Source organism: Phyllostomus discolor, chromosome 11, assembly GCF_004126475.2.
Source record: "Phyllostomus discolor isolate MPI-MPIP mPhyDis1 chromosome 11, mPhyDis1.pri.v3, whole genome shotgun sequence".
NCBI classification, from domain to species: Eukaryota; Metazoa; Chordata; class Mammalia; order Chiroptera; family Phyllostomidae; genus Phyllostomus; species Phyllostomus discolor.
In genome coordinates, this window is record NC_040913.2 from 50,767,893 (window position 1) to 50,789,128 (window position 21,236).

The window sequence follows — 21,236 nt, forward strand, 5'->3', positions numbered from 1 at the left end:
TGGACATGAACTAAAGGGGGAAAATGTGGGTGGAAGGGGGTGTGCAGGGTGGAGGGGAGTGAAGGGGGCAAATGGGACAACTGTAATAGCATAATCAATAAAATATATTTTAACAGAAAATGAAAACACAACTTGTCAAAACTTGTAGAATGCAGTGAAAACAATAGTTAAAAGTAACTTATAGCATTGACTGCATACATTAGGAAAGAAGAAAGATGTATCAGTAATCTAAGTTTCCATCTTAGAAAACCAGAAAAAGAGGAGCAAAATAAATCCAAAGTAAGCAGAAAAAAGCAATAATAAAAATAGAAACAAATCAAAGAAATTAAAAACAGGAAATAGAGAAAATCAATGAAACCAAAGCTGATTCTTTGAAAAGATCAATAAAATTGACAAGTGTCTAAACAGGCAAATTCAGAAAAAAAAAAACCAGTGAGTATACAAATTACTAATATCAGAAATGAAAAAAAGGGACATCACTATAGATCCTATGTACATTAAAAGGTAAATAAAAGAATACTATAAACCATTCTATGCCCACAAATTTGAAAACCTCGATGTAATGAACCAATTCCTTGAACTACACAATTTGGCAATACTCGGACATGAAAAGACAATCTGAATAGGCCTATATCTATTAAAGAAATTGAATCAGTAATTACTAACCTTACAAAACAGGGTTCACTGGTGAATTATATCAAACATTTCAGGAAGAAATGGGTACCACTTCTCTACAATCTCTTTCAGAGGAGAAAAGCAGAAATAATAACTCTGAACTCATTCTATAAGGCCAGAATTACCCTAATACCAAAATCAAAGACATTACAATAAAACTACAGACAAATATCACTCCTAAATATAGAGGCAAAAATTCTCAATAATATATTAGCAAATCAAATCCAAAAATGCATAAAAAGAATTACATACCACAATCAAGTGGGATTTATCCCAGGTATGCAAGACTGGTTCAACATTGAAAAATCAATTTATGTAATCTATCACAACAGGCTAAAAAAGAAAAATCACAAATCATATTAATAGATGCAGAAAAAAGCATTTGACAAAATTAAGCACCAAAGAGTCATAATAAAAACTCTCAGTAAGGATAGGGAACTTCCTCAGCTTAATAAAGAATATTGACCAACCCCCACCCCCCAAAAAAACAAACTACATCATACTTAATGGTGTAGCACTAAAATAAAGGCTTTCCCACCACCATGAGTTACAAGGCCAGAATGCCTTCCTTTCTTACCACTCTTTCTTTACATCATAGTGGAATTTCTTGCTAATGCAATAAGACAAGGAAAGGTATTCAGATTTGGAAGGAAGAAATAAAATTGTCTTTGTTCACAGGTGACATGATCATCTATGCAAAAAATCCAGAAGCATAAATCAAGCTTCCAGGAACTAAGAAGTGATTTTATCAAGGTTGCAGGAGAGAAAAGTCAATATTTAAATAAGATAAACAGATAGCAAATAAGCATATGAAAGGACATACCACATCATATGTCATCACGGAAACGCAAATTAAAACAAGATCCACTACACACCTATAAAAATGGCCAAAATCCAGAACACTGACAACACCAAATGCTGGAGAGGATGTGAAACAACAGGAACTCTCATTCATTGCTGGTGAAAATGGAAAACAATACAGCCTTTTGGAAGACAATTTGGCAGTTTGTTACATACTCTTTACCATATGATCCTGCAGTCATGCTCTTTGGTATTTATTCAAAGTAGGTGAAAATGTGTTCACATAAAAAATGCACACATGTTTATAGTAATTTTATTCATAATCGCAATAACTTGGAAGCAATCAAGATGTCTTTCAGTAGGTGAGTTGATAAATAAACTGTGTACATCCAGACAATGGAATTTCTTTTTTAAAGAAATTAAAATTTTAATAAAAAATCCCCCAAAAGTCTCCAAGGCAAGATAGAGAATTATACAAATTATTTTTTTCTCTTTCGTTATTGTTCTTAAAGTACAGTTGTCTCCCTTTTCACCCCACCATGCCCCACTCATCCCGGCCTCCCACCCTCAATCCTACCCCCTTTGTCTTCATCCATGGGTCCTTTATACATGTTCCCTGATGGCCCTTCCCCTATTATCCTTATCCCCTCTCCTCTCTGGTTACTGTCAGTATGTTCTTTATTTCAATGTCTCTGGCTATATTTTCTTTGCTTGTTTGTCTTGTTGATTAGGTTCCACTTATAGGTGAGATCATATGGTATTTTGTCTTTCTTTGCCAGATTATTTCACTTATCGATAATGCTCTCCAGTTCCATCCATGCTGTCACAAAAAATAGTTCTTTCTTTCTGCTATGTAATATTCCATTGTGTAAGTGTACCACAGTTTTTTGATCTACTCATTTACTGAGGGGCATCTAGGTTGCTTCCAGCACTTGGTTATTGTAAATTGTGCTGGTATGAACATTGGGGTGCATATATTCTTTTGAATTAGTGTTTCAGGATTCTTAGGGTATATTCACAGCAGTGGAAATGCTGGGACAAAAGGCAACTCCATTTTTAGTTTTCTGAGGAAATTACATACTGTTTTCCTCAGTGGCTGCTCCAGTCTGCATGCCCACCAACAATGCACTATGGTACTCTTTTCTCCACAACTGCTCTAACACTTGTTGTTTGTTGATTTGTTTATGATGGCCATTCTCACCAGTGTGAAGTGGTATCTCACTGTGGTTTTAATTTTTAACTCTATGATGACTAGTGATGCTGAGCATCTTTTCATATGTTCTGGGCCCTCTGCATGTCCTCCATGGAGGAGTGTCTGTTCGGTCCTTTGCTCATTTTTTAATTGGCTTCTTTGTGTTCAGGGAGTAGAGTCACAAGAACTCTTTGTATATTTTGGAGATCAAACACTTGTCTGAGATACCACTGGCAATATGTTTTCCCATATGGTTGTTTTTGTTTTAGTGCTGTTTTTCTTTTGCCATGCAGAAGCTTTTTATTTTGATTAGGTCCCACTTGTTTATTCTTTCATGTCCCTTGCTCTAGGGGACATATTGGTGAAAATACTGCTACAAGAAATATCTGAGATTTTCCTGCCTATATTCTCCCCTAGGACTTTTACGGTGTCACAACTTATATTTAAGTCTTTTATCTACCTTGAATTTATTTTTGTGTATGGTGTAAGTTGGTGATTGTGTTTCATTGTTTTGTATGTAGCTGTCTAGATCTCCAACACCATTTGTTGAAGAGGCTATTTTTACTCCATTTTATGCTGTTGCCCCCTTTGTCAAATATTAATTGACCATAGAGACCTAGGTTTATTTCTGGGCTCTCTACTCTGTTCCATTGGTCTATGTGTCTATTTTTATGCCAGTACCAAATTGTTTGATTATGGTGGCCTTGTACTATAGTTTTTTATCAGGTGCAGACAACACAATCTTATTCAGTACTAAAAAGAAATGAGCTATGAAGCCAAGAAAAGAAATGGAAGAACCTTAAATGCATATTACTAAGAAAGTAGCCAGTCTGAAAAGGTGACATACTGTATGATTCCATGTCACATTCTTGAAAAGGCAAAACTATCATTCATAAGTGGTTGCCAAAGGTTGGAGAGAGAGGAGAGATGAATAAGTGGAGCACAGAGGAATTTTAGGGCAGTAAAAATACTCTGTATGATGCCATAATGATATAATATTAAATATTTATCCAGACCCATAGTATGTACAACACCAAGATTCAACCTTAATGTAAACTATAGAGTTTGAGTAATCATGATACATCAATGTTGGTTCATCAAGTGTAACAAATGTACCACTCTGGAGAAGATGTAGCTAATGGAGGAGGCTATACATGTGTGGGGACAAGGGGTGTATGGGACCTCTTTTTATCTCCCCCTCAGTTTTCCTGTGAAACGAAAACTGCTCTAAAAAATAAATCATTAATTTAAAAATTACCTTTTCCATTTAAGTTCTTAATTTTTGCGTAATTAACTTTTTATATCATGTAAAGTGTATACAATATCATTTCTCTACATGGATAACCAATTTTTCAGCATTATAAATTATATATCCGATTCTCAGTCTGTAATATGCATTGCCATCTCTGTCAGAGATACTAAATGTTCCACAACTCATGGATCAGTATCCCATAAAGACTTGTACCACTCAAAAAACGAATAGTGTGCCATTAATAAACAGTGGTTTAAGTCAGCTAAATTTTTTAACAAACTTTTTTTATTCTTCTAAATTCTGATTCTTTTCAAATTTGCCTGGACATTTTTCATGTTTGTTCTGTGCTGCTTTTTCAATAGCATCTTTTACTTCATAAACACTTTAGAGCCTGTTTCATAACTCCAAAACATAAAGTACTTGGGGGTCTAAATAGGCTACTTGTTACTTCTGTACACTGTTACCCACAGTGGCATATTTGTGTTTGGTGATTTTTGAATTATGAGCTCATACTGTATTATATCTTGCGGGTCTAAGTTGGGATCACTTTCTGAGGGAATTTGCATTTGCTTCTGCCAGAAGGTATACCCAAGTAGGAGCATTTTTTTAGCTTCTTTGGAGGACCCCAAACTTCCAAGCTTAACGTGGGAGCCTCACACTTAGTTTCCCCATTTTGCAGCAGGCCACAGACTTACCCTAAAGATCCCAACTTATATGAACATTTGTCCCCAGGATAACCTGGCCTTGTGTTTACTGACTGTAGCTATTTGGATTCTAACAAACTATTCCTCTTATTTTCTCCCCAAGGGGAATAGGAATACATGGATATTTCCTTTATTTTCTTCAAAACCCTGTGATTCCCTAAAAAGAATGTTATTGGTTATCTGAATTCTAATTATACTGAGTAAAGGCCACTTCAGAATAGTTAGTCACACTACCTGCCTCCCTTCTATTTTGACCCCTCTGGTGGAACTGAGATGGTATAAATCAAGTCCCCTAGAGCTGGACAGACTGTCATTGAGAATCCTTTTCAAGGTCTAGGCTTGTAACAGAGAACACATACCCCTGGAATGGGGGAGGGGCTTGAGGGGTGAACATGTGACTGAAGACTGCCTCCTTGCTAAACAGGGAAGCCAGGAGAGGGAAAAAGGCAAACATGGCAAACACTAGCCCTCTTTAGTTGGAAGGCTGGACACTCCCACTGGCTTTCAGCAAGCATGGGGATCTGGGAGAGGCCTTTTGAAACAAAGAGCTCCAAGAAGTGAAAAATTAGTTGGTTTTCTTCCCCTCCCCTGGCAGGGTGAGTATCAATGGTAACCAGCAGACCTGCCAACAGTGCCCAGTGCCTGGTTGTGAGTGGATGCCTAGGGGCATAGATTCAGAAAGATGCCTGTGGCTGAACGGCAACTGGAGACCAGCTAAGGCACCTACATTTATGATACTTTTGGGTGGGAGAGGAGCTTGCTGGTGCAATATTGAACTGAGCTGGCAGAAAGTGATAGGGTGCTTTTTCCTTGGGTGTCCTAGAGGGAATGGGCTTTGAGGCAGAAACTTGCCATTATTTCCAAAGACCTTGGTGGTAATAGTCAGCACTGTGAACAGATTTTTGTTCTTGTGTTATTTTCAGTTCTTGAACCTATATAGTAGTTGCAATAATAAATATTTAAATAGCTATTTTGATGTCATACTCTGACTTTTCCTTCCCCCTTTTTAAATTGTTTTAAAAAGTATATTTTATTGATTATGCAATTACAGTTGTCCCATTTTGTGTCCCCCTTTATTCCCCTCTGTCCTGTACCCTCCTCCCACCATCATTCTCCCACTTTAGTTCATGTCCATGGGTCATTCATATAAGTTCCTTGGCTTCTCCATTTTTCCTATATTATTCTTAACCACCTCCTGTTTTTGTACCTACCACTTATGCTTATTCCCTGTACCTTTTCCCACATTATTCCCCTCCACCTCCCTACTGATAACCCTCCATGTGATCTCCATTTCTGCCAGTCTGTTCCTGCTCTGGTTGTTGGCTTAGTTTGGTTTTTTTGTTTGTTTGTTTTGTTTTAGGTTCAGTTGTTGATAGTCGCGAGTTTGTTGTCATTTTACTGTTCATATATTTATTCATCTTCTGTTTCTTAGATAAGTCCCTTTAACATTTCATATAATATGGGCTTGGGGATGATGACCCCCTTTAACTTTACTTTACCTAGGAAGCACTTTATCTGCCCCTCCATTCTAAATGATAGCTATGCTGAACAGAGTAATATTGCTTGTAGGTCCTTGCCTCTTTCATGACTTTGAATACTTCTTTCTAGCCCCTTCTTTCCTGTAGGGTTTCTTTTTAAAAAAAAATGCTGGTAGTCTTATGGGATCTCCCTTGTAGGTAACTGTCTCCTTTTCTTTTGCTGCTTTTAAAATTCTCTCCCTATCTTTTAAAAAATGTTATTTTTAGAAAGAGAGGAAGGGAGGGTGAAAGAGAGGCTGAGGAACATCAGTGTGTGGTTGCCTCTCACATGCCCCCCATTGGATACCTCGCCCTGCAACCCATGCATGTCCCCTGACTGGGAATCTAACCAGTGACCCTTTGGTTTGCAGGCCAGTACTCAATCCACTGAGCTACACCAGCCAGGACATCTCGTTATCTTTAGTTTTGGGTAATGTAATTATGAGGTGCCTTAGTGTGTACTTCCTTAGGTCCAACTTCCTTGGGACTCTCTGGGCTTCCTGGAAGTCTATTTCCTTTGCCAGATTAGGGAAGTTCTCCTTTGTTATTTGTTCAAATAATTTTCCCATTTTTTTTCTTCCTCCTCTCCATCTGGCACCTCTGTGATTCTGATGTTGGAACATTTAAAATTGTACTGGAGGTTCCTAAGCCTCTCATTTTTTTAAAATTCTTGTTTCTTTATTCTGTTCTGGTTGAATGTTTATTTCTTCCTTCTGCTCCAAGCCATTAATTTGAGTCCCAGTTTCCTTCCTTTCACTGTTGGCTCCCTGCATATTTTTTCTTTATTTCATTTTGCATAGCCTTCACTTCTCCCTCTATTTTAGACCATATTCAACCAATTCTGTGAGCATCCCGTTTACAAGTGTTTTGAACTCTGTATCTCATAGGTTGGCTATCTCTTCTTCAGTTAGTTTCTTTCTGGAGTTTTGATCTGTTCTTTCATTTGGGCCATATTTCTTTGTCTCAGCACACCTGATACATGTAAAGGGTAGAGCCTTAGGTATTTACCAGGGCGGGGAAACCTACATCTCTGCATTGTGGGTCTATATGTGGGTGGAAGGCCCAGAGAGGAAACAACGCTGCTTCCTCGGTTCTCACCAGCTTTCAGTCACTTCCCCCTACACACAAGCAAATTGGGCCCTTCTGGTGCTGATTCCTGGGTGAGTGGGTTTGTGTATGTTCTAAGACCCTGTGGGTCTCTCCAGTGAACTCTCCTGTGAGGCTGGAAGTTGCTCCTGCCACCTCAACCCCTACAGGTTTTTTCAGTCAGAGATTTTGAGGCTTTCTTTCCCCATGCTAGAACCCTGGGTTGCATGGTCTGTCTCACTCCCCAGTTGTTCTTCCCAGTCTATCTGCATACAAATGTGGGACCGCCCAGTTCGCCCCACTGCCTTACCCTGCATTCCTTCTGCCCTGGCTGTCTATCTCCACCTCTTCTACCAGTCTGAATGAATGTTTCTTTAACTCCTTGGTTATTAGACTTCCATGCAGTTTGATTTTCTGGTAGTTCTGGTTGTTTTTTGTTTTTAAATGGAGAAGGCAAAGTGTATCTACCTACTCCTCCCTCTTGGCTGGAAGTACCCTTTCCTGTTACTTTTGTTACCCAGAAATTTTAGGTAGAAACTTGACATTAAATACAATGTTCTTTTCCACTGAACTCTGTCTTTTGACATTTCCCTGGTAGGTAGTTGGGGAGTGGTAGGACCCTCTCACCTGGTTGGGTTTAGTAACAGGCTTGGTTGGGCAGGTTGGCAGGAAAGGTAATGAAGGACAAATACCTTTACTAAAACCTAATCTGGCAAAGGTCAAACCCAAGTCTAGTAATAAAGTTGGTGTTTTAATTTTCATTCTGTTTGATTCATATGTCTGTTTTTCAGCTGATTGCAGAATTAGAAAGAACTCCATTTATATGAAATGGTCAGAATATACAACTTTATAAAAACAAAGTAGATTAGTGGTTATTTAAGGAAAAGGGTAGTGGAAACAGGAGTGACTACAAATGGGTAAGAGGTTACTTTCTGAGATGATGAACATGTTATAAAACTAGGTAATGGTGAGGTTGCATAACCCTGTGCATACACTAGAAACCAGTGAATTCTACATCTGTAAGGGGCAAATTTATGATATGTGAATATGATATGTGAATTATACCTCAATAACATTGTTATAACATTGAGAAAGACAGGGATATTACTTCTTGATATAAAACACATCTTCAAAATGCATATAAAACATAAAATTAAAGTTCAGTGAATTGTCACAAAGCAAATATACATTTAACCATCATCCAAGTCAATAAATAAAACTGCTAACAGAGCAGATACACCTCTCTTGCTTTCCTATAATCATGTACCACTCTCTCCAATTGTGGAACTTCTAACCACAGCATATCTTCCTTTTCTTTAACAATCTAGGAACAATAAATCCTGAATAAAAGATGTTTTCTAATTATGAGTGGCAAGTATCTTCTCATATTCCAAGGCTTATATTTCTGCTCTTTTAATGGTACCTTTTGATGAATGATGTTCTTAATTTTAACACAGATAAATTAATATATTTTTTCATGATTAGTGCTTTTTGAGTCATTTCCCTAATAACAGAGAACTATTAAATGATTCCCTCAAATATTGTTATTGAATACATATTCTTTAATGAGATCCATGTACACAGTGGGGCAAAAGTAGGTTTATAGTTGTTCATATGGAAAATAATACAAGAATTAATAAATAATAATACAAAAATAAACTGTTTTGTGTACTCACAACTGCAAACCTACTTTTGCCACACCCAGTATCTTTTTTTCCTTTCAGTTATTTCTCCAGACAAATTTTAAAAAAGAGGATATCTATTTTTCCAGGATTAGTACTTGAATAAAGTGAATTCAGCTAAAGAAAATCAAGATGTTTACATAGAAATGAAATTGATAAAGATATTTATATTTCCTCATTTTTAGGATAATCAAATCACTGTTATTATCAAGAAAATATTACTTTATACATTAAATTTCTATTTACCTAGAAAAACCAAACAATGAAAAACTAACATACCTAATAATTAAAAATAATATTGTGTACCAATAACTGATGTTCAAAATTATGTGCCTAGGAAATTGCAAAGTTCCCAAAGACTCTTTTACATTCAAAATATGTGTCAATATTTCAGTAATAAAACTTTGAATAGCAGTTTTTATTTTTCTGTTTTTTCTTTCTTTCTTTCTTTTTTTTTTTACAAACCATTGTGTCAAGGGCTGACTTTCAAAATAGATCGCAGCGAGGGAGCTGCTCTGCTACGTAGGAAACCCCGACCCAGAAGCAGGTCATCTACAAATGGTTTAATGCCAGGTTCCCCATGAACGTGTGGTGTGTGATGGGCGAGGGGGTGGCCTCCTTTCCTGCGCCCCATTTCCCAGGATGAGGGGCTCTCTGTACCGGACTGGTCCCAAGACATGGGGGGGGAGGGGGTGCACGCGATGGCCCGGTGGCCAGCGGGGACTGGTGGGGGACCAGCTATACGAGGCCCACTGAGGCTCCGTGGCGCTGCCGTATGTTCTGCCTGGGCAGGATTCTGATTTAGAGGCGTTCAATCATAATCCCACAGATGGTAGCTTTGCCCCATTGGCTCCTCAGCCAAGCACATACACCAAATGTCTGAACCTGCGGTTCCTCTCATACTGAGGATTGCCATGGCAACAACATCATCAGTAGGGTAAAACTAACCTGTCTCACGAGGGTCTAATACCAGCTCACGTTTCCTATTAGTGGGTGAACAATCCAATGCTTGGTGAATTCTGCTTCACAATGATAGGAAGAGCTGACATCGAAGGATCAAAAAGCGACGTCGTGAATAGCAGTTTTTTAACATTGTATTTTGATTATGCTATTAGAGTCGTCCTGATTTTTTCCCCTTTGCCACTCCTCTACCCAGCACCACCCATTCCCTCAAGAAATCCCACCACAGGTCCATGGGTCATGTGTGTAAGCTCTTTGGGTACTCCATTTTTCTATACTGTACTTTATACCCTCATGGCTTTTCCATAACTACCTATTTGTAATTCTTAATCCCCTCACTTCTTCACAGATTCCTCCATACTCCCCTCCCATCTGGCAACCATCAAAATGATCTCTATATCCATGACTCTGTCTCTGTTCTTCTTGTTTGCTCAGTTTGTTTTTACATTCAATTGTTGATAGATTTGTATTTTTTTGCCATTTTATTGTTCATAGCTATGATCTTTTTCTTTAAAAAGTCCTTTCAACATTTTATATAATAATGGTTTGGTGATGATGAACTCCTTTAGTTTTTTTCTTGTCTGAGAAGTCCCTTCTCTGCCCAATTCTAAAAGATATCTTTGCTGGGTAGAGCATTCTTGGCTATAGGTCCCTGCTTTTAATGACTTTGAATATTTCTAGCCAATCTGTTTTGCCTACAAAATTTCTTGAGAAATCAGCTGGTAGTCTTATGGGAACTCCCCTGTAGGTAACTAACTTCTCTTGCTGCTTTTAAGATTCTCTCTTTACTTTATTTTTGACATTTTAATTATGATGTATCTTGGTGTGGGCCTCTTTGCATCCATCTTGTTTCTGACTATCTGTGCTTCCTGTACTTTCATGTCTATTTCCTTCACCAAATTAGAGATGTTTCCTTTCATTATATTTTCATGTAGATTTCCAATTTCTTGCTCTTTCTCTTCTCCTTTTGGCACCCCTATGATGCAAATGTTAGACTGCTTGAAGTTGTCCCAGCGGCAGCTTATACCATCTTCATTTTGGGGGTTTCTTTTTTCTTCTTGTTGTTCTGATTAATTATTTTTTGCTTCCTTATATTCCATATCATTGATTTCATTCTAAGCTTCATCCATGCTGTTTTTTTCCTGTAAATTGTTCTTTATCTCAATTAGTGTATCCTTTGTTTCTGACTAGGTCTTTTTTATGCTGTTGAGGTCCTCACTAAGTTTCTTGAGCATCCTTATAACCAGTGTTTTGAACTTTGCAATCTGCTAGATTGCTTATCTCTATTTTGTTTAGCTCTTTTTTTGAAGTTTTGATCTGTTCTTTCACTTGGACCATGTTTTTTTGTCTTTTCATAATGGCAGCCTCCCTGTATTTGTTTCTATATATTAGGTAGGCTGCTTTAACTCTGTGTCTTGATAGTGTGGCCTAATATAGTAAGTATCCTGTAGGGTCCAGTGGCACAGCCTCTCCTATCACCAAGGCTGGGTACTTCAGGTGTACCCTTCATTTAGATTGAGTACACCATCCTCTTGTAGTTGAGCCTTGATTGATGTTGGAAGAGTGATGGGAGGGATTTATTCAGGCTAGTCAGCTGCAATTATTGGATGTAACCACTTACCACTAACCTCCACATCTCCATGGGGATCAGCTGTGCAGTGCAGGAACAGGGTGGTGGTGCTCCAACATGGTGTAGCTGTTCAATGGGTGTGCTGGGCCTGGGGTTTCCAAGGAGGTTCAAGCCAAGATCAGCCCCCACTTGTGTTTTCCCTGGGACCACCCTAATTGAGCTTTATTTATTTATTATTTTTTAAAGACTTAATGTATTTATTTTTACAGAGAGGGCAAGGGAGGGAAAGATGGAGAGAAACATCATTGTGTGGTTGCCACTCCCATCCAAGAGGAGGTGTAGATAGGTACACTGTGCCCCCTTGCACAACCAAAAGAAGGACAACAACAAATTTAAAAGTAAAAAACAACCAGAACTGACAGAAGATCAAACTGTATGGAAGCCTGACAACCAAGGAGTTAAAGAAGAAACATTCATCCAGACTGGTAGGAGGGGTGGAGATGGGCAACCAGGCAGAGAGGACTCATGGCAAGGCAGCAGCTGGTGGAAAGGGAGAAAAGGTGGCTGGCGGATCAGGCAGTCCTACATTTGTGTGCAGATAAACTGGGAGGAACAAATGGGGAGTGAGACAGATTGAGCAACCCAAGGCTCCAGTATGGGGAAGTAAAGCCTCAAAACCTTTCATTGAAAAAACCTCTGGAGGCTGAGGCAATGGGAGAAACTCCTAGCCTCATAGGAGACACCCACAGGGTCCTACAATGTTTGCAAAACCACCCACCCAGGAATCAGCACCAGAAGGGTCCAATTTGCTTGTGGGTAGCAGTGGAAATGAATTGAGAGCTGGCAGAGAGCTGAATAAGTGTCATTGTTGCCTCTCAGAACCCTCCCCCACATACAGCCCTACAAGGCAGGGGTTGTCCAGGGGTTGTCCAACGTGGGCTGTCCTTCCCTGGCAAATACCTAAGGCTCCACCCCTTACTAAATAACAGGTGTGCCAAGACAATAAAATATCATCGAAATGAAAGAATAGATCAAAGCTCCAGAAAAAATACAACTAAGTGATGAAGAGATAGCCAAACTAGTTCAGATGTACAATTCAAAACACTGGTAATCAGGATGCTCACAGAATTGGTTTAGTATGGTTGCAAAACAGAGGAAAAAGTGAAAGTTATGAAAAATGAAATAAATAAAAATGTACAGGGAACCAACAGTTACAGGAAAGATACTGGAACTCAAATCAATGGTTTGGGGCAGAAGAAAGAAAGAAACATTAAGTGAGAACAGAATGAAGAAATAAGAATTCAAAAAAATGAGGAGAGACTTAGGAACCTCCAGAACAACTTTAAATGTTCCAACATCCAAATCATAGAGATGCTAGAAGGAGAAAAGGAAGAGCAAAGAAACTGAAAGCTTATTTGAGAAAATAAGGAAGGAGAACTTCCCCATCTAGCAAAGGAAATAGACTTCCAGAAAGTCCAGGAAGTTCAGAGAGTCCCAGAGAAGTTGGACCCAAGGAAGCACACACCAAGGCACAACATAATTACATTACTCAAGATTAAAACTAAGGAGAGAGTCCTGGATGGTGTTGCTCAATGGATTGAGCATCAGCCTGTGAACCGAAGTGTTGCTGGTTTGATTCCCAGTCAGTATACATGCCTGGGTTGCGGGCCAGGTCCCCAGTAGGGGGTGCACAAGAGGCAACCACACACTGAGGTTACTATCCTTCTTTTTCTTACTCCCTTCCCCTCTCTAAAAATATGTAAAATTTTTATAAAAGATAAGGAGAGAACCTTGAAAGCAGCAAGAGAAAAGGAGACAGTTACCTATAAAGGAGTTCCCATAAGACTATCAACTGATTTCTCAAAAGAAACCTTACAGGCAAGAAGGGGCTAGAGAGAAGTATTCAAAGTCATGAAAGGCAAGGACGTACATCCAAGATTACTCTATCCAGCAATCTTTCATTTAGAATGGAAGGGCAGATAAAGTGCTTCTCACATAAGGTCAAGTTAAAGGAGTTCATCATCACCAAGCCCTTATTATATGAAATGTTAAAGTGACTTATCTAAGAAAAAGAAGATAAAAAATACGAACAGTAAAATGACAACGAACTCATGACTATCAACAACTGAACCAAAAAAAACAAAAACAAAAACAAAAATGAACTAAGCAAACAACTAGAACAGGAACAGATTCACAGAAATGGAGATCAGTTGGAGGGTTATTAGCAGGGCAGGGGAGGGGCAGAAGGGGGGAAAAGTATGGGGAATAAGTAGCATAAATGGTAGGTAGAAAATAGACAAGGGGAGGTTAAGAATAGTATGGGAAATGGAGAAGCCAAATAACTTTATATACGACCCACAGACGGGAACTAAGGTGGAGGGAATGTGTGTGTGTGTAGGGGGCTGTGCACAGTGATGGGGAATAAAGAAGGTGGGGAATGGAACTGTAATAGCATAATCAATACAATATATAAAAACAAAGTTATAAAAATCATAAAAAACAACTGTGGTACATTTATACAATGGAACACTTCTCAGTCATAAAAAGAATTTTACCCTTTGTGACAGCAGGGATGAACCTGGAGAACATTATGCTAAGTGAAATAAGCCAGTCAGAGAAAGACAAATACCATATGACTTTAATCTAATGAACAAACCGAACTAAAAAGCAAAACAAAGATGCGTAGATGGAGAGAAGATGACAGCTGGGGTGGAGGAAAGGTTAGAGGGTGGAGGGATTGATCAAAAAGGGAAAAGGACTCATGGACATGGCCAACAGTGTGGTGATTGCTGGGGGCAAGGGGACATACGGGGATTAAATAGAATAAAATACAATGAAGATAAATAAAAAGATGCAAAACAAAAAAATGTCTGGCTGCCTCTACTGCTTTCCCTACTGGGGACCTGGCCACAACCCAGGCATGTGTCCTGGCTGGCAATCAAACCAGTGACCCTCTGGTTCACAGGCCAGCACTCAATCCATTGAGCCACATCAGGCAGGATGAGCTTTGAAACAATCTGAAATAGCTCCTACTTGTGCTGGGCTTGGAGATTCCCAGGCAAAGCCACGCTGTGAATCTAGGATGGCTGCTGCTAGTTAGGGCCTGGTACTCACTGAGGCCAGGTGTTGCTTGTTTGAGAGGATTTAGGAAGTTGTGAAGCATGAGGCAAAACCAACCATTCAAATGGAAAAGCAGCTTGGGTGGGTTAATAAGTTGGGTGGGATGGAGTCTCTGGAGATTTCCAGGGTAGAGCAAACAGTGGTAACCAGGATGATCGAGTCTCAGAAATGGCACTAGCTTGCTGGCTCGGGGTGGGTGGGGAGCAGCGTTTAGAAAAGGGAGAATGGCCTCTGTTCTCCTTGATGACAAACATTTCAGTTTCTCTTTGTATACCACTAGTACCTTTCATGCTGCCACCCTGTTGCTGCAGCTCAGAGGGAATGAGTGAATGGGTGAATCCGTGTGTGGGTTCTTTAAGAGGAACTGCTTGGGGTTCCAGCAGTTTGTACCACTGACTCCATCCCTGCTAGCTTTTGCAACCAGAAGTTGTGGCTACTGGAACCCTGGGCAGGGGGTCCTGTGTTGGGGCTGGGACTCCTCACTCCTAAGATATCCCTCATGAATTTGTATCCACCACACATGGGTGAGAGACCAGCCCTTTCTACATTTGATCCCCTCCTACCGGTCAGATGAATGTGCTTTCTTTAATTCCATTTTAACTTAATTCCTATTTCTGACGTTTCTGAGTGTTGGTTGTTCTACACTTTATTTGTAATTTTGATGTAGTTGTGCAAAGAGGTGAGCCATGTCTGCCTATACCACCATCTTGACCAGTAGTCCTGAAGACTAGCAGTTCATTTAAGGTAGCTGTGATGACTGATAATTAACTAGATTATACAAATAACTAGAACATTTCCAGTCTCTGACAAATCTAAACAAATGTGGCTTTACTCTAATAAGAATGTATATATCTTTATAATTTGGCCTTGGATCCATCTGTATTAATTATATGTAGTTTTCTTTTCAGACTATCCAAGAAGCTTGTGTTTTGGTATGGAAAAGCATTGTTTACTGTTTCATACAAACTTAATTTATAAAATCAATTTCTATATGAGTATTTGAATTAAACTGCAGATTCTGCAGGACTAATTCTTAGCCAGCACTTTCCATCAATCACACCTAGCACATGGTAGACACACAAATGCTTATGAGCAAACTGAATGGCAAAAATTGAACCTGCAAGAAGTGTATGCTCTATGACAAGGGTGTCAAACTAATTTTCACCAGGGGCCACATCAGCCTCATGGTTGCCTTCAAAGAGCCAAATGTAATTTCAACTCCTTAACAGTTAAGGAGTAGTTACATTTATACAGTCCTAAAATTATTTCAGCCCTGTGAAGGCAACCGCAAGGCTGGTGTGGCCCCAGTGAAAATGAGTTGGACATCCCTGCTCAATTCCCAATACCTGATCATTAAAATTCACAATGTAATTTTTCTTCTCAGCAATAAAGTTAACCTCAATACAGAGAGTAAGTATAAATACTTACTCTCTTTGCTTTCAGGCTCGTTTTGTTCAAGAACACAACTTCCTGATGGATTCAGTTGCCACTGCAAAAAAGCACAAATGTTTCCTTTATATATTTATGAAAGTTTTAATAAATAGTATTATTAAATACTATTATTTAAATACTTCCACCTGCTTTCAAATATTAAAACAACTTAAAAAATGTAAGAAAAAGAGTTAGCATGTCTATACCAACCAAGCCCTAAATGATGCCAAAAGCCCCTGAATGATAAGACTTCTGGGATCAGAATCAAAATTCTTAGAGAAGAAATGAAGTTTAAAGATCACTTATATTATTTTATAGGTAAGGAAGTGGAAGACTGTAAAAATGTAGCAACTTGCCCAAGGTTACACAGTAGCAATAGATTTAGAATTTGGGTCAACCTGTGCTCAATACTACAGAGTCTCTACCACCTCATAATCTATTTCCAGGTCCTACACATCTTGTAATAACTAGAGAAGGCCTGGATATTAAAGAATGAAAATAGGGCCAAGATTATCTTACTTTTTAATAGAGTTTTATCATGTAATATACAATATTAATTATATCATATCACATCACATCTCTGATTAGCCTTCTATCTTAACTATTTACAAAGAAATGGCAAAGACTAAAGATTCTCAGATATTACAGTGAAGACTGAAGCAGCAGATAAGAAAACCTCAGTGTAGTCAGAATCTCATAGCATATCCCTTCCTTATTTCCTTGGTTAGAGATCCCCATCATCAGAATCACTTAATGACTTAACCAAAAAGATCCCAATAGGGCAGTATCTCCAGAAAGACACAATTAAGTGTTTAGCATCTGGGAGATTTCTCCCACAGCATCAGTTAGTTGGTGCATTAGATAAACAAGCTAATATCATGGGCTTCAAAGGGGGAACAAAGACACAAGACTTTATCATGTGAAATACAAGTCCTTGGAAGTGGAGCACATCAAGAACTAGTTGGTCACCTATAGAAATGGGATGGTTAGGTTTAGCACCAGGAAAAAGACTTATAAAGGATGGGAAGTTAGATATGACAAGTTTTCTAAAAGACATGTTTTAAAACATCAAGCCACTAATATCTATTAATTTGGGGGGAAAAAAAGCTCTAGTAACCCTGAATTTACATTTAAAGATAATCATACAAAGACTATTTACAATTGTAAGAACTCAGAAGTAATGTAGGTGTCGAACAACAGAAGAATGGTTAACTAAGTAATATCTATAAGTTGAAATATATAATTACTGAAAATTATTTTTGGAGCCCTGGCTGGTGTGGCTGAGTTGGTTGAAGCCTTGTCTCATAGACCAAAAGGTCACAGGTTCAATTCTGGGTTAGGGCACATGCCCAGGTTTTGGGTTCAATCCCCGGTTGTGGGTTTGATCCCTGGTTAGGGTACATAAGAGATGGTAGCCATTTGATGTTTCTCTCTCACATCGATGTTTCTCTGTCTCTCTCTCTTCCTTGCTCTCCCACCTTCCATCACTCCCTTGCCCTCTCTCTCTAGAAGCAATGAAACAATGTCCTGGGGTGAGGACAAATACAAAAAAAATATTTTTGAACAATTTTCAATGACACAAACTATAACTTTTTAAAAATAGTATTTATGAGTTGTGGGCTAATATCAGTTATTTTTTATTTCCTTAGTCCTCTACAATGAGCATATATTACTTTTATAATATAAAAACTGATATGACCTAGTAGAGAAAAATTCACATTTATCAAATTAAAAAAAGGAGTTTATGAGTAAATGGACATGGATTTACACTAGCAAAATCTATTCTTGAACATACTGTTGCCCAACCCTAGTCTAGTTGGCAATAACCCTGCAGAACAGAACCACTTATCTTAAGGTGTATGGTGATACCTCAAAAAAACACAAACATTTTTCATTCAATTAATTGCAATATGCTTTAATTTGTAAAATTATCAAATTTATTGATACTCTTAAACTACTTTTGACACTATAAAAGTATAATAATTATTAAAATTCAAACTTGGAACAAATACAAGATCATGTTAGTTAGTGGTATTTACAAAATTAGGTGTTTAGTTAACTAGGTAGTTTAAATTATTTACATAATATTGTAAGCCAACAGAGATGAGGGAAAAGAAGTGAGGATAGAAAGCTACTATTCACTAGGAGAAGTACAGAAAAATCATGTGTACCCAAGTGAGTGTGTTCCTGAGTGTTTCTGTAGGCTCTCTACTCAGAGAGCCTGTACTCCCTTTGTCTTCCTGGTTCCTTTCTCTTCCATTGTCCTATCTTAAATTCATCTGATCTCTTTTATCTTTTTATAATTGAAATACTACTAAAATCCACCCATAAGGAAGATATTTCAGAATTCACTTAACCCACCACACACATTCCTGAAATGCTAGGTTACTTAACCTTTATGAAGAGAGTCTGAAAAATTCTTCTCAGCTTCAGAAGGAATGAAGAGAGAGAAAACAAAAACACAGAAGTTGAGATTTCTCCTTAATTAGTTGGATGTAAGTTTTTGTTTAGTTTTACAAAAGAGGTATCTTCTCATCTCTCCCTCCTTTTAGAGCTGCCCCCTTTTCTTTGTAAAGTAGTGATAAACTTTAAATAAAACTGGAGATAAATAAAATACAGAACAAAAATAAAAATGATGAAAATTCATGAGACCTCATACATGGACAGAAACTAAATAATATGTTGTTATATTTTTAAAAATGTAAGTATTATGGTAATAGAAATATCTTTTTAGATGCTTTACAGAGGGACAGAAATAGGTTAAATTACCAGCCACTATTACCTAAAAGATAAATTATAAGTAAGGATATGAAATAATAACAACAATAATAAAAACAAGACAAATAATACAAATTATTAATATAACAATTAACAAGTAAATAAATACAAGAATAAACTGTGTTTTGTGTGCTCACTACTGTAAACCTACTTTTGCCTACTTGTATATATATTCCAGGCACATTGGCTCAAAACAGAAATGAAAAGTTGAAATTTATAAATAGTTCTATTATAGGCCTTTTTACCCACTGCAAATTTTAATATATAAATGTTACATTAAATTCCAGAATAACTGTTAAAAAGCAACATATGATTCCAGACAGAACCTTTTTGCTATATAGAACATTATTGAGACAACTGATGACTCTGGAATCTCTGGATGAAATGGCAGTGAGGTATCAATTTCCTGACATATGTGGTTGGATTATGGTCATGTGGGAAAATATACACAATAAAGTATTTAAGAGTGATTTGGGCCCTGGCTGGTATGGCGCAATGGATTGAGTGATGGCCTGCAAACCAAAGGGTCGCCAGTTTGGTTCCCAGTCAGGGTGCATGCCTGGGTTGCGGTCAGGTCCCTGGTAGGGGGTGCATGAGAGGTAACCACACATTGATGTTTCTCTCCCACTTTCTCTCCCTCCTTTCCCCTCTCTCTAAAAATAAATAAATAAATAAAATCTTTTAAAAAAAAACAGAGTGATTTGGTTTCATACCAACAACTTATTCTCAAATATTTCTGGTACAAAGTTTCTTATAGTGTTTTCAAAACTTTATGTATATCTGTGATTGTTTCTAAAAAGATTAAGTTTTAAAAACCTAATAGTGACTTCCAGTCAACATGGAAGTATTCATACACACACTTCACTCCTTGCACAACCACAAGAAGAATCACAACTAACCTCAAAACAAAAACACCCAGAACTGCCCCAAAATTGAACTGTATGGAAGTCCAACAATCAAGGATTTAAAGATGCTACATTCATCCAGACAGATATAAGATGGTAAAAGGGAGCCACGGTGGAAAGGACACAGTGCAGTAGAACAGGTGGTCCCACATTCCCATGTTGTGGATAAAAATTGGGAGGGATACCTTGGGAGCCAGCAATCCCAGTCCCAGGACAGGCTACATAGCCTGGAGTTCCAATGCCAGAAAGATAATGCCTCATAACTTCTAGCTGTAAAAATCAGTGTGGGTTGGACTGGTGGAAGAAACTGCTGGTTTCTCATAAGAGTCCATTTAAAGGGCCTGCACAGTCCTGGAATGTGCACAAAACCACCCACTCTGGGAATCATCATCAGGGCAGAAGCAAGAAGGGTGCTGGTCACATATGGGAAGTGGGTGAAATGATTGGAAAAGGGGCAAGTGCCAGATAAGCTTCCAGAAGTCAGGCAGCTGTCATTGTCTCTGACTCCTCACCGCAGCATAGCACCAAAAAGCAGTGAAGTGGGATGGCTCAACCTGACAAATACCTAAGGCTCTGCCCCTTACAACTTAACAGGTGTGTTAAGACAGAGTCAAAGCAGCTCTACCTAATACACAGAAATAAACACAGAGAGGCTGTCAAGTTGGCAAGACAAAGAAATATGGCCCAAATGAAAGAAAAGAACAAAACCCCAGAAAAAAAAAAACACTAAGCTAAATGGAGACAGCCAATTTATCAGATGCAGAGTTCAAAACACTGGTGATAAGGATGCTCAGAGAAATCACCGAATATGGCAAAAACATATGGGAAGAGATGAAGGCTATACTAAGTGAAATAAAAATCCAGAGGGAACCAACAGTGAAGGGAAGGAAGTCAGGATTCAAACCACCGATTTGGAACATAAGGAAGAAATAAACATTCAATCAGAACAGAATGAAAAAATAAGAATTCACAAAAACAAGGAGAATATAAGAAGACTCTGAGACTTTTCCAAAAGGGCCAACATCCGAATCATAGGGATGCCAGGAGAAGAGGAAGGGCAAGAAATTGAAAACTTATTTCAAAAAATAATGAAAGAAAACTTCCCTAATTTGGTGAAGGAAATAGACATAGAAGTCCAGGAAGCACAGAGAGTCCTAAACAAGATGGTTGCAAAGTGGGCCACATCCAGACATATCATAATTAAAATGCCAAAGGTTAAGAGAGACAGAGAATCTTAAAAGTATCAAGAGTAAAGCAGAGACTAATCTATAAAGGATTTCCCATAAGACTATCAGCTGATTTCCCAAAAGAAACTTTGCAGGCAAGAAGAGACTGGCAAGAAGTATTCAAAGTGATGAAAAGTGATGAAAATCCAAGATTACTCTATCCAGCAAAGTTACCATTTAGAATGGAAGGGCAGATAAAGTACTTCCCAGACAAGGTAAAGCTAAAGGATTTCACCACCAAAACATTACTACATGAAATGTTTAAGGGACTTATTTAAGGAAAAGAAGAACAAAACTATGACCATTAAAATGAAAAGAAACTCACAACTATCAACAA

General features: G+C 38.2%; 1 protein-coding gene across 5 annotated transcripts in view; it reads right to left on the bottom strand.

Moving 5' to 3' along the window:
- Positions 1 to 21,236, bottom strand: part of CDADC1 (cytidine and dCMP deaminase domain containing 1) — a 105,649-nt gene that overhangs the window by 19,937 nt on the left and 64,476 nt on the right. For 4 of the 5 annotated variants that reach the window (XM_036011388.1, XM_036011385.1, XM_028526496.2 and 1 more), the window contains one exon: positions 15,988 to 16,048. In XM_036011388.1, coding sequence (XP_035867281.1) covers positions 15,988 to 16,048 — 61 coding nt within the window. Of the gene's footprint in view, positions 1 to 548; positions 1,009 to 15,987; positions 16,049 to 21,236 lie in introns of those variants that run through there. The other variant, XM_036011387.1, reaches the window with a different exon arrangement.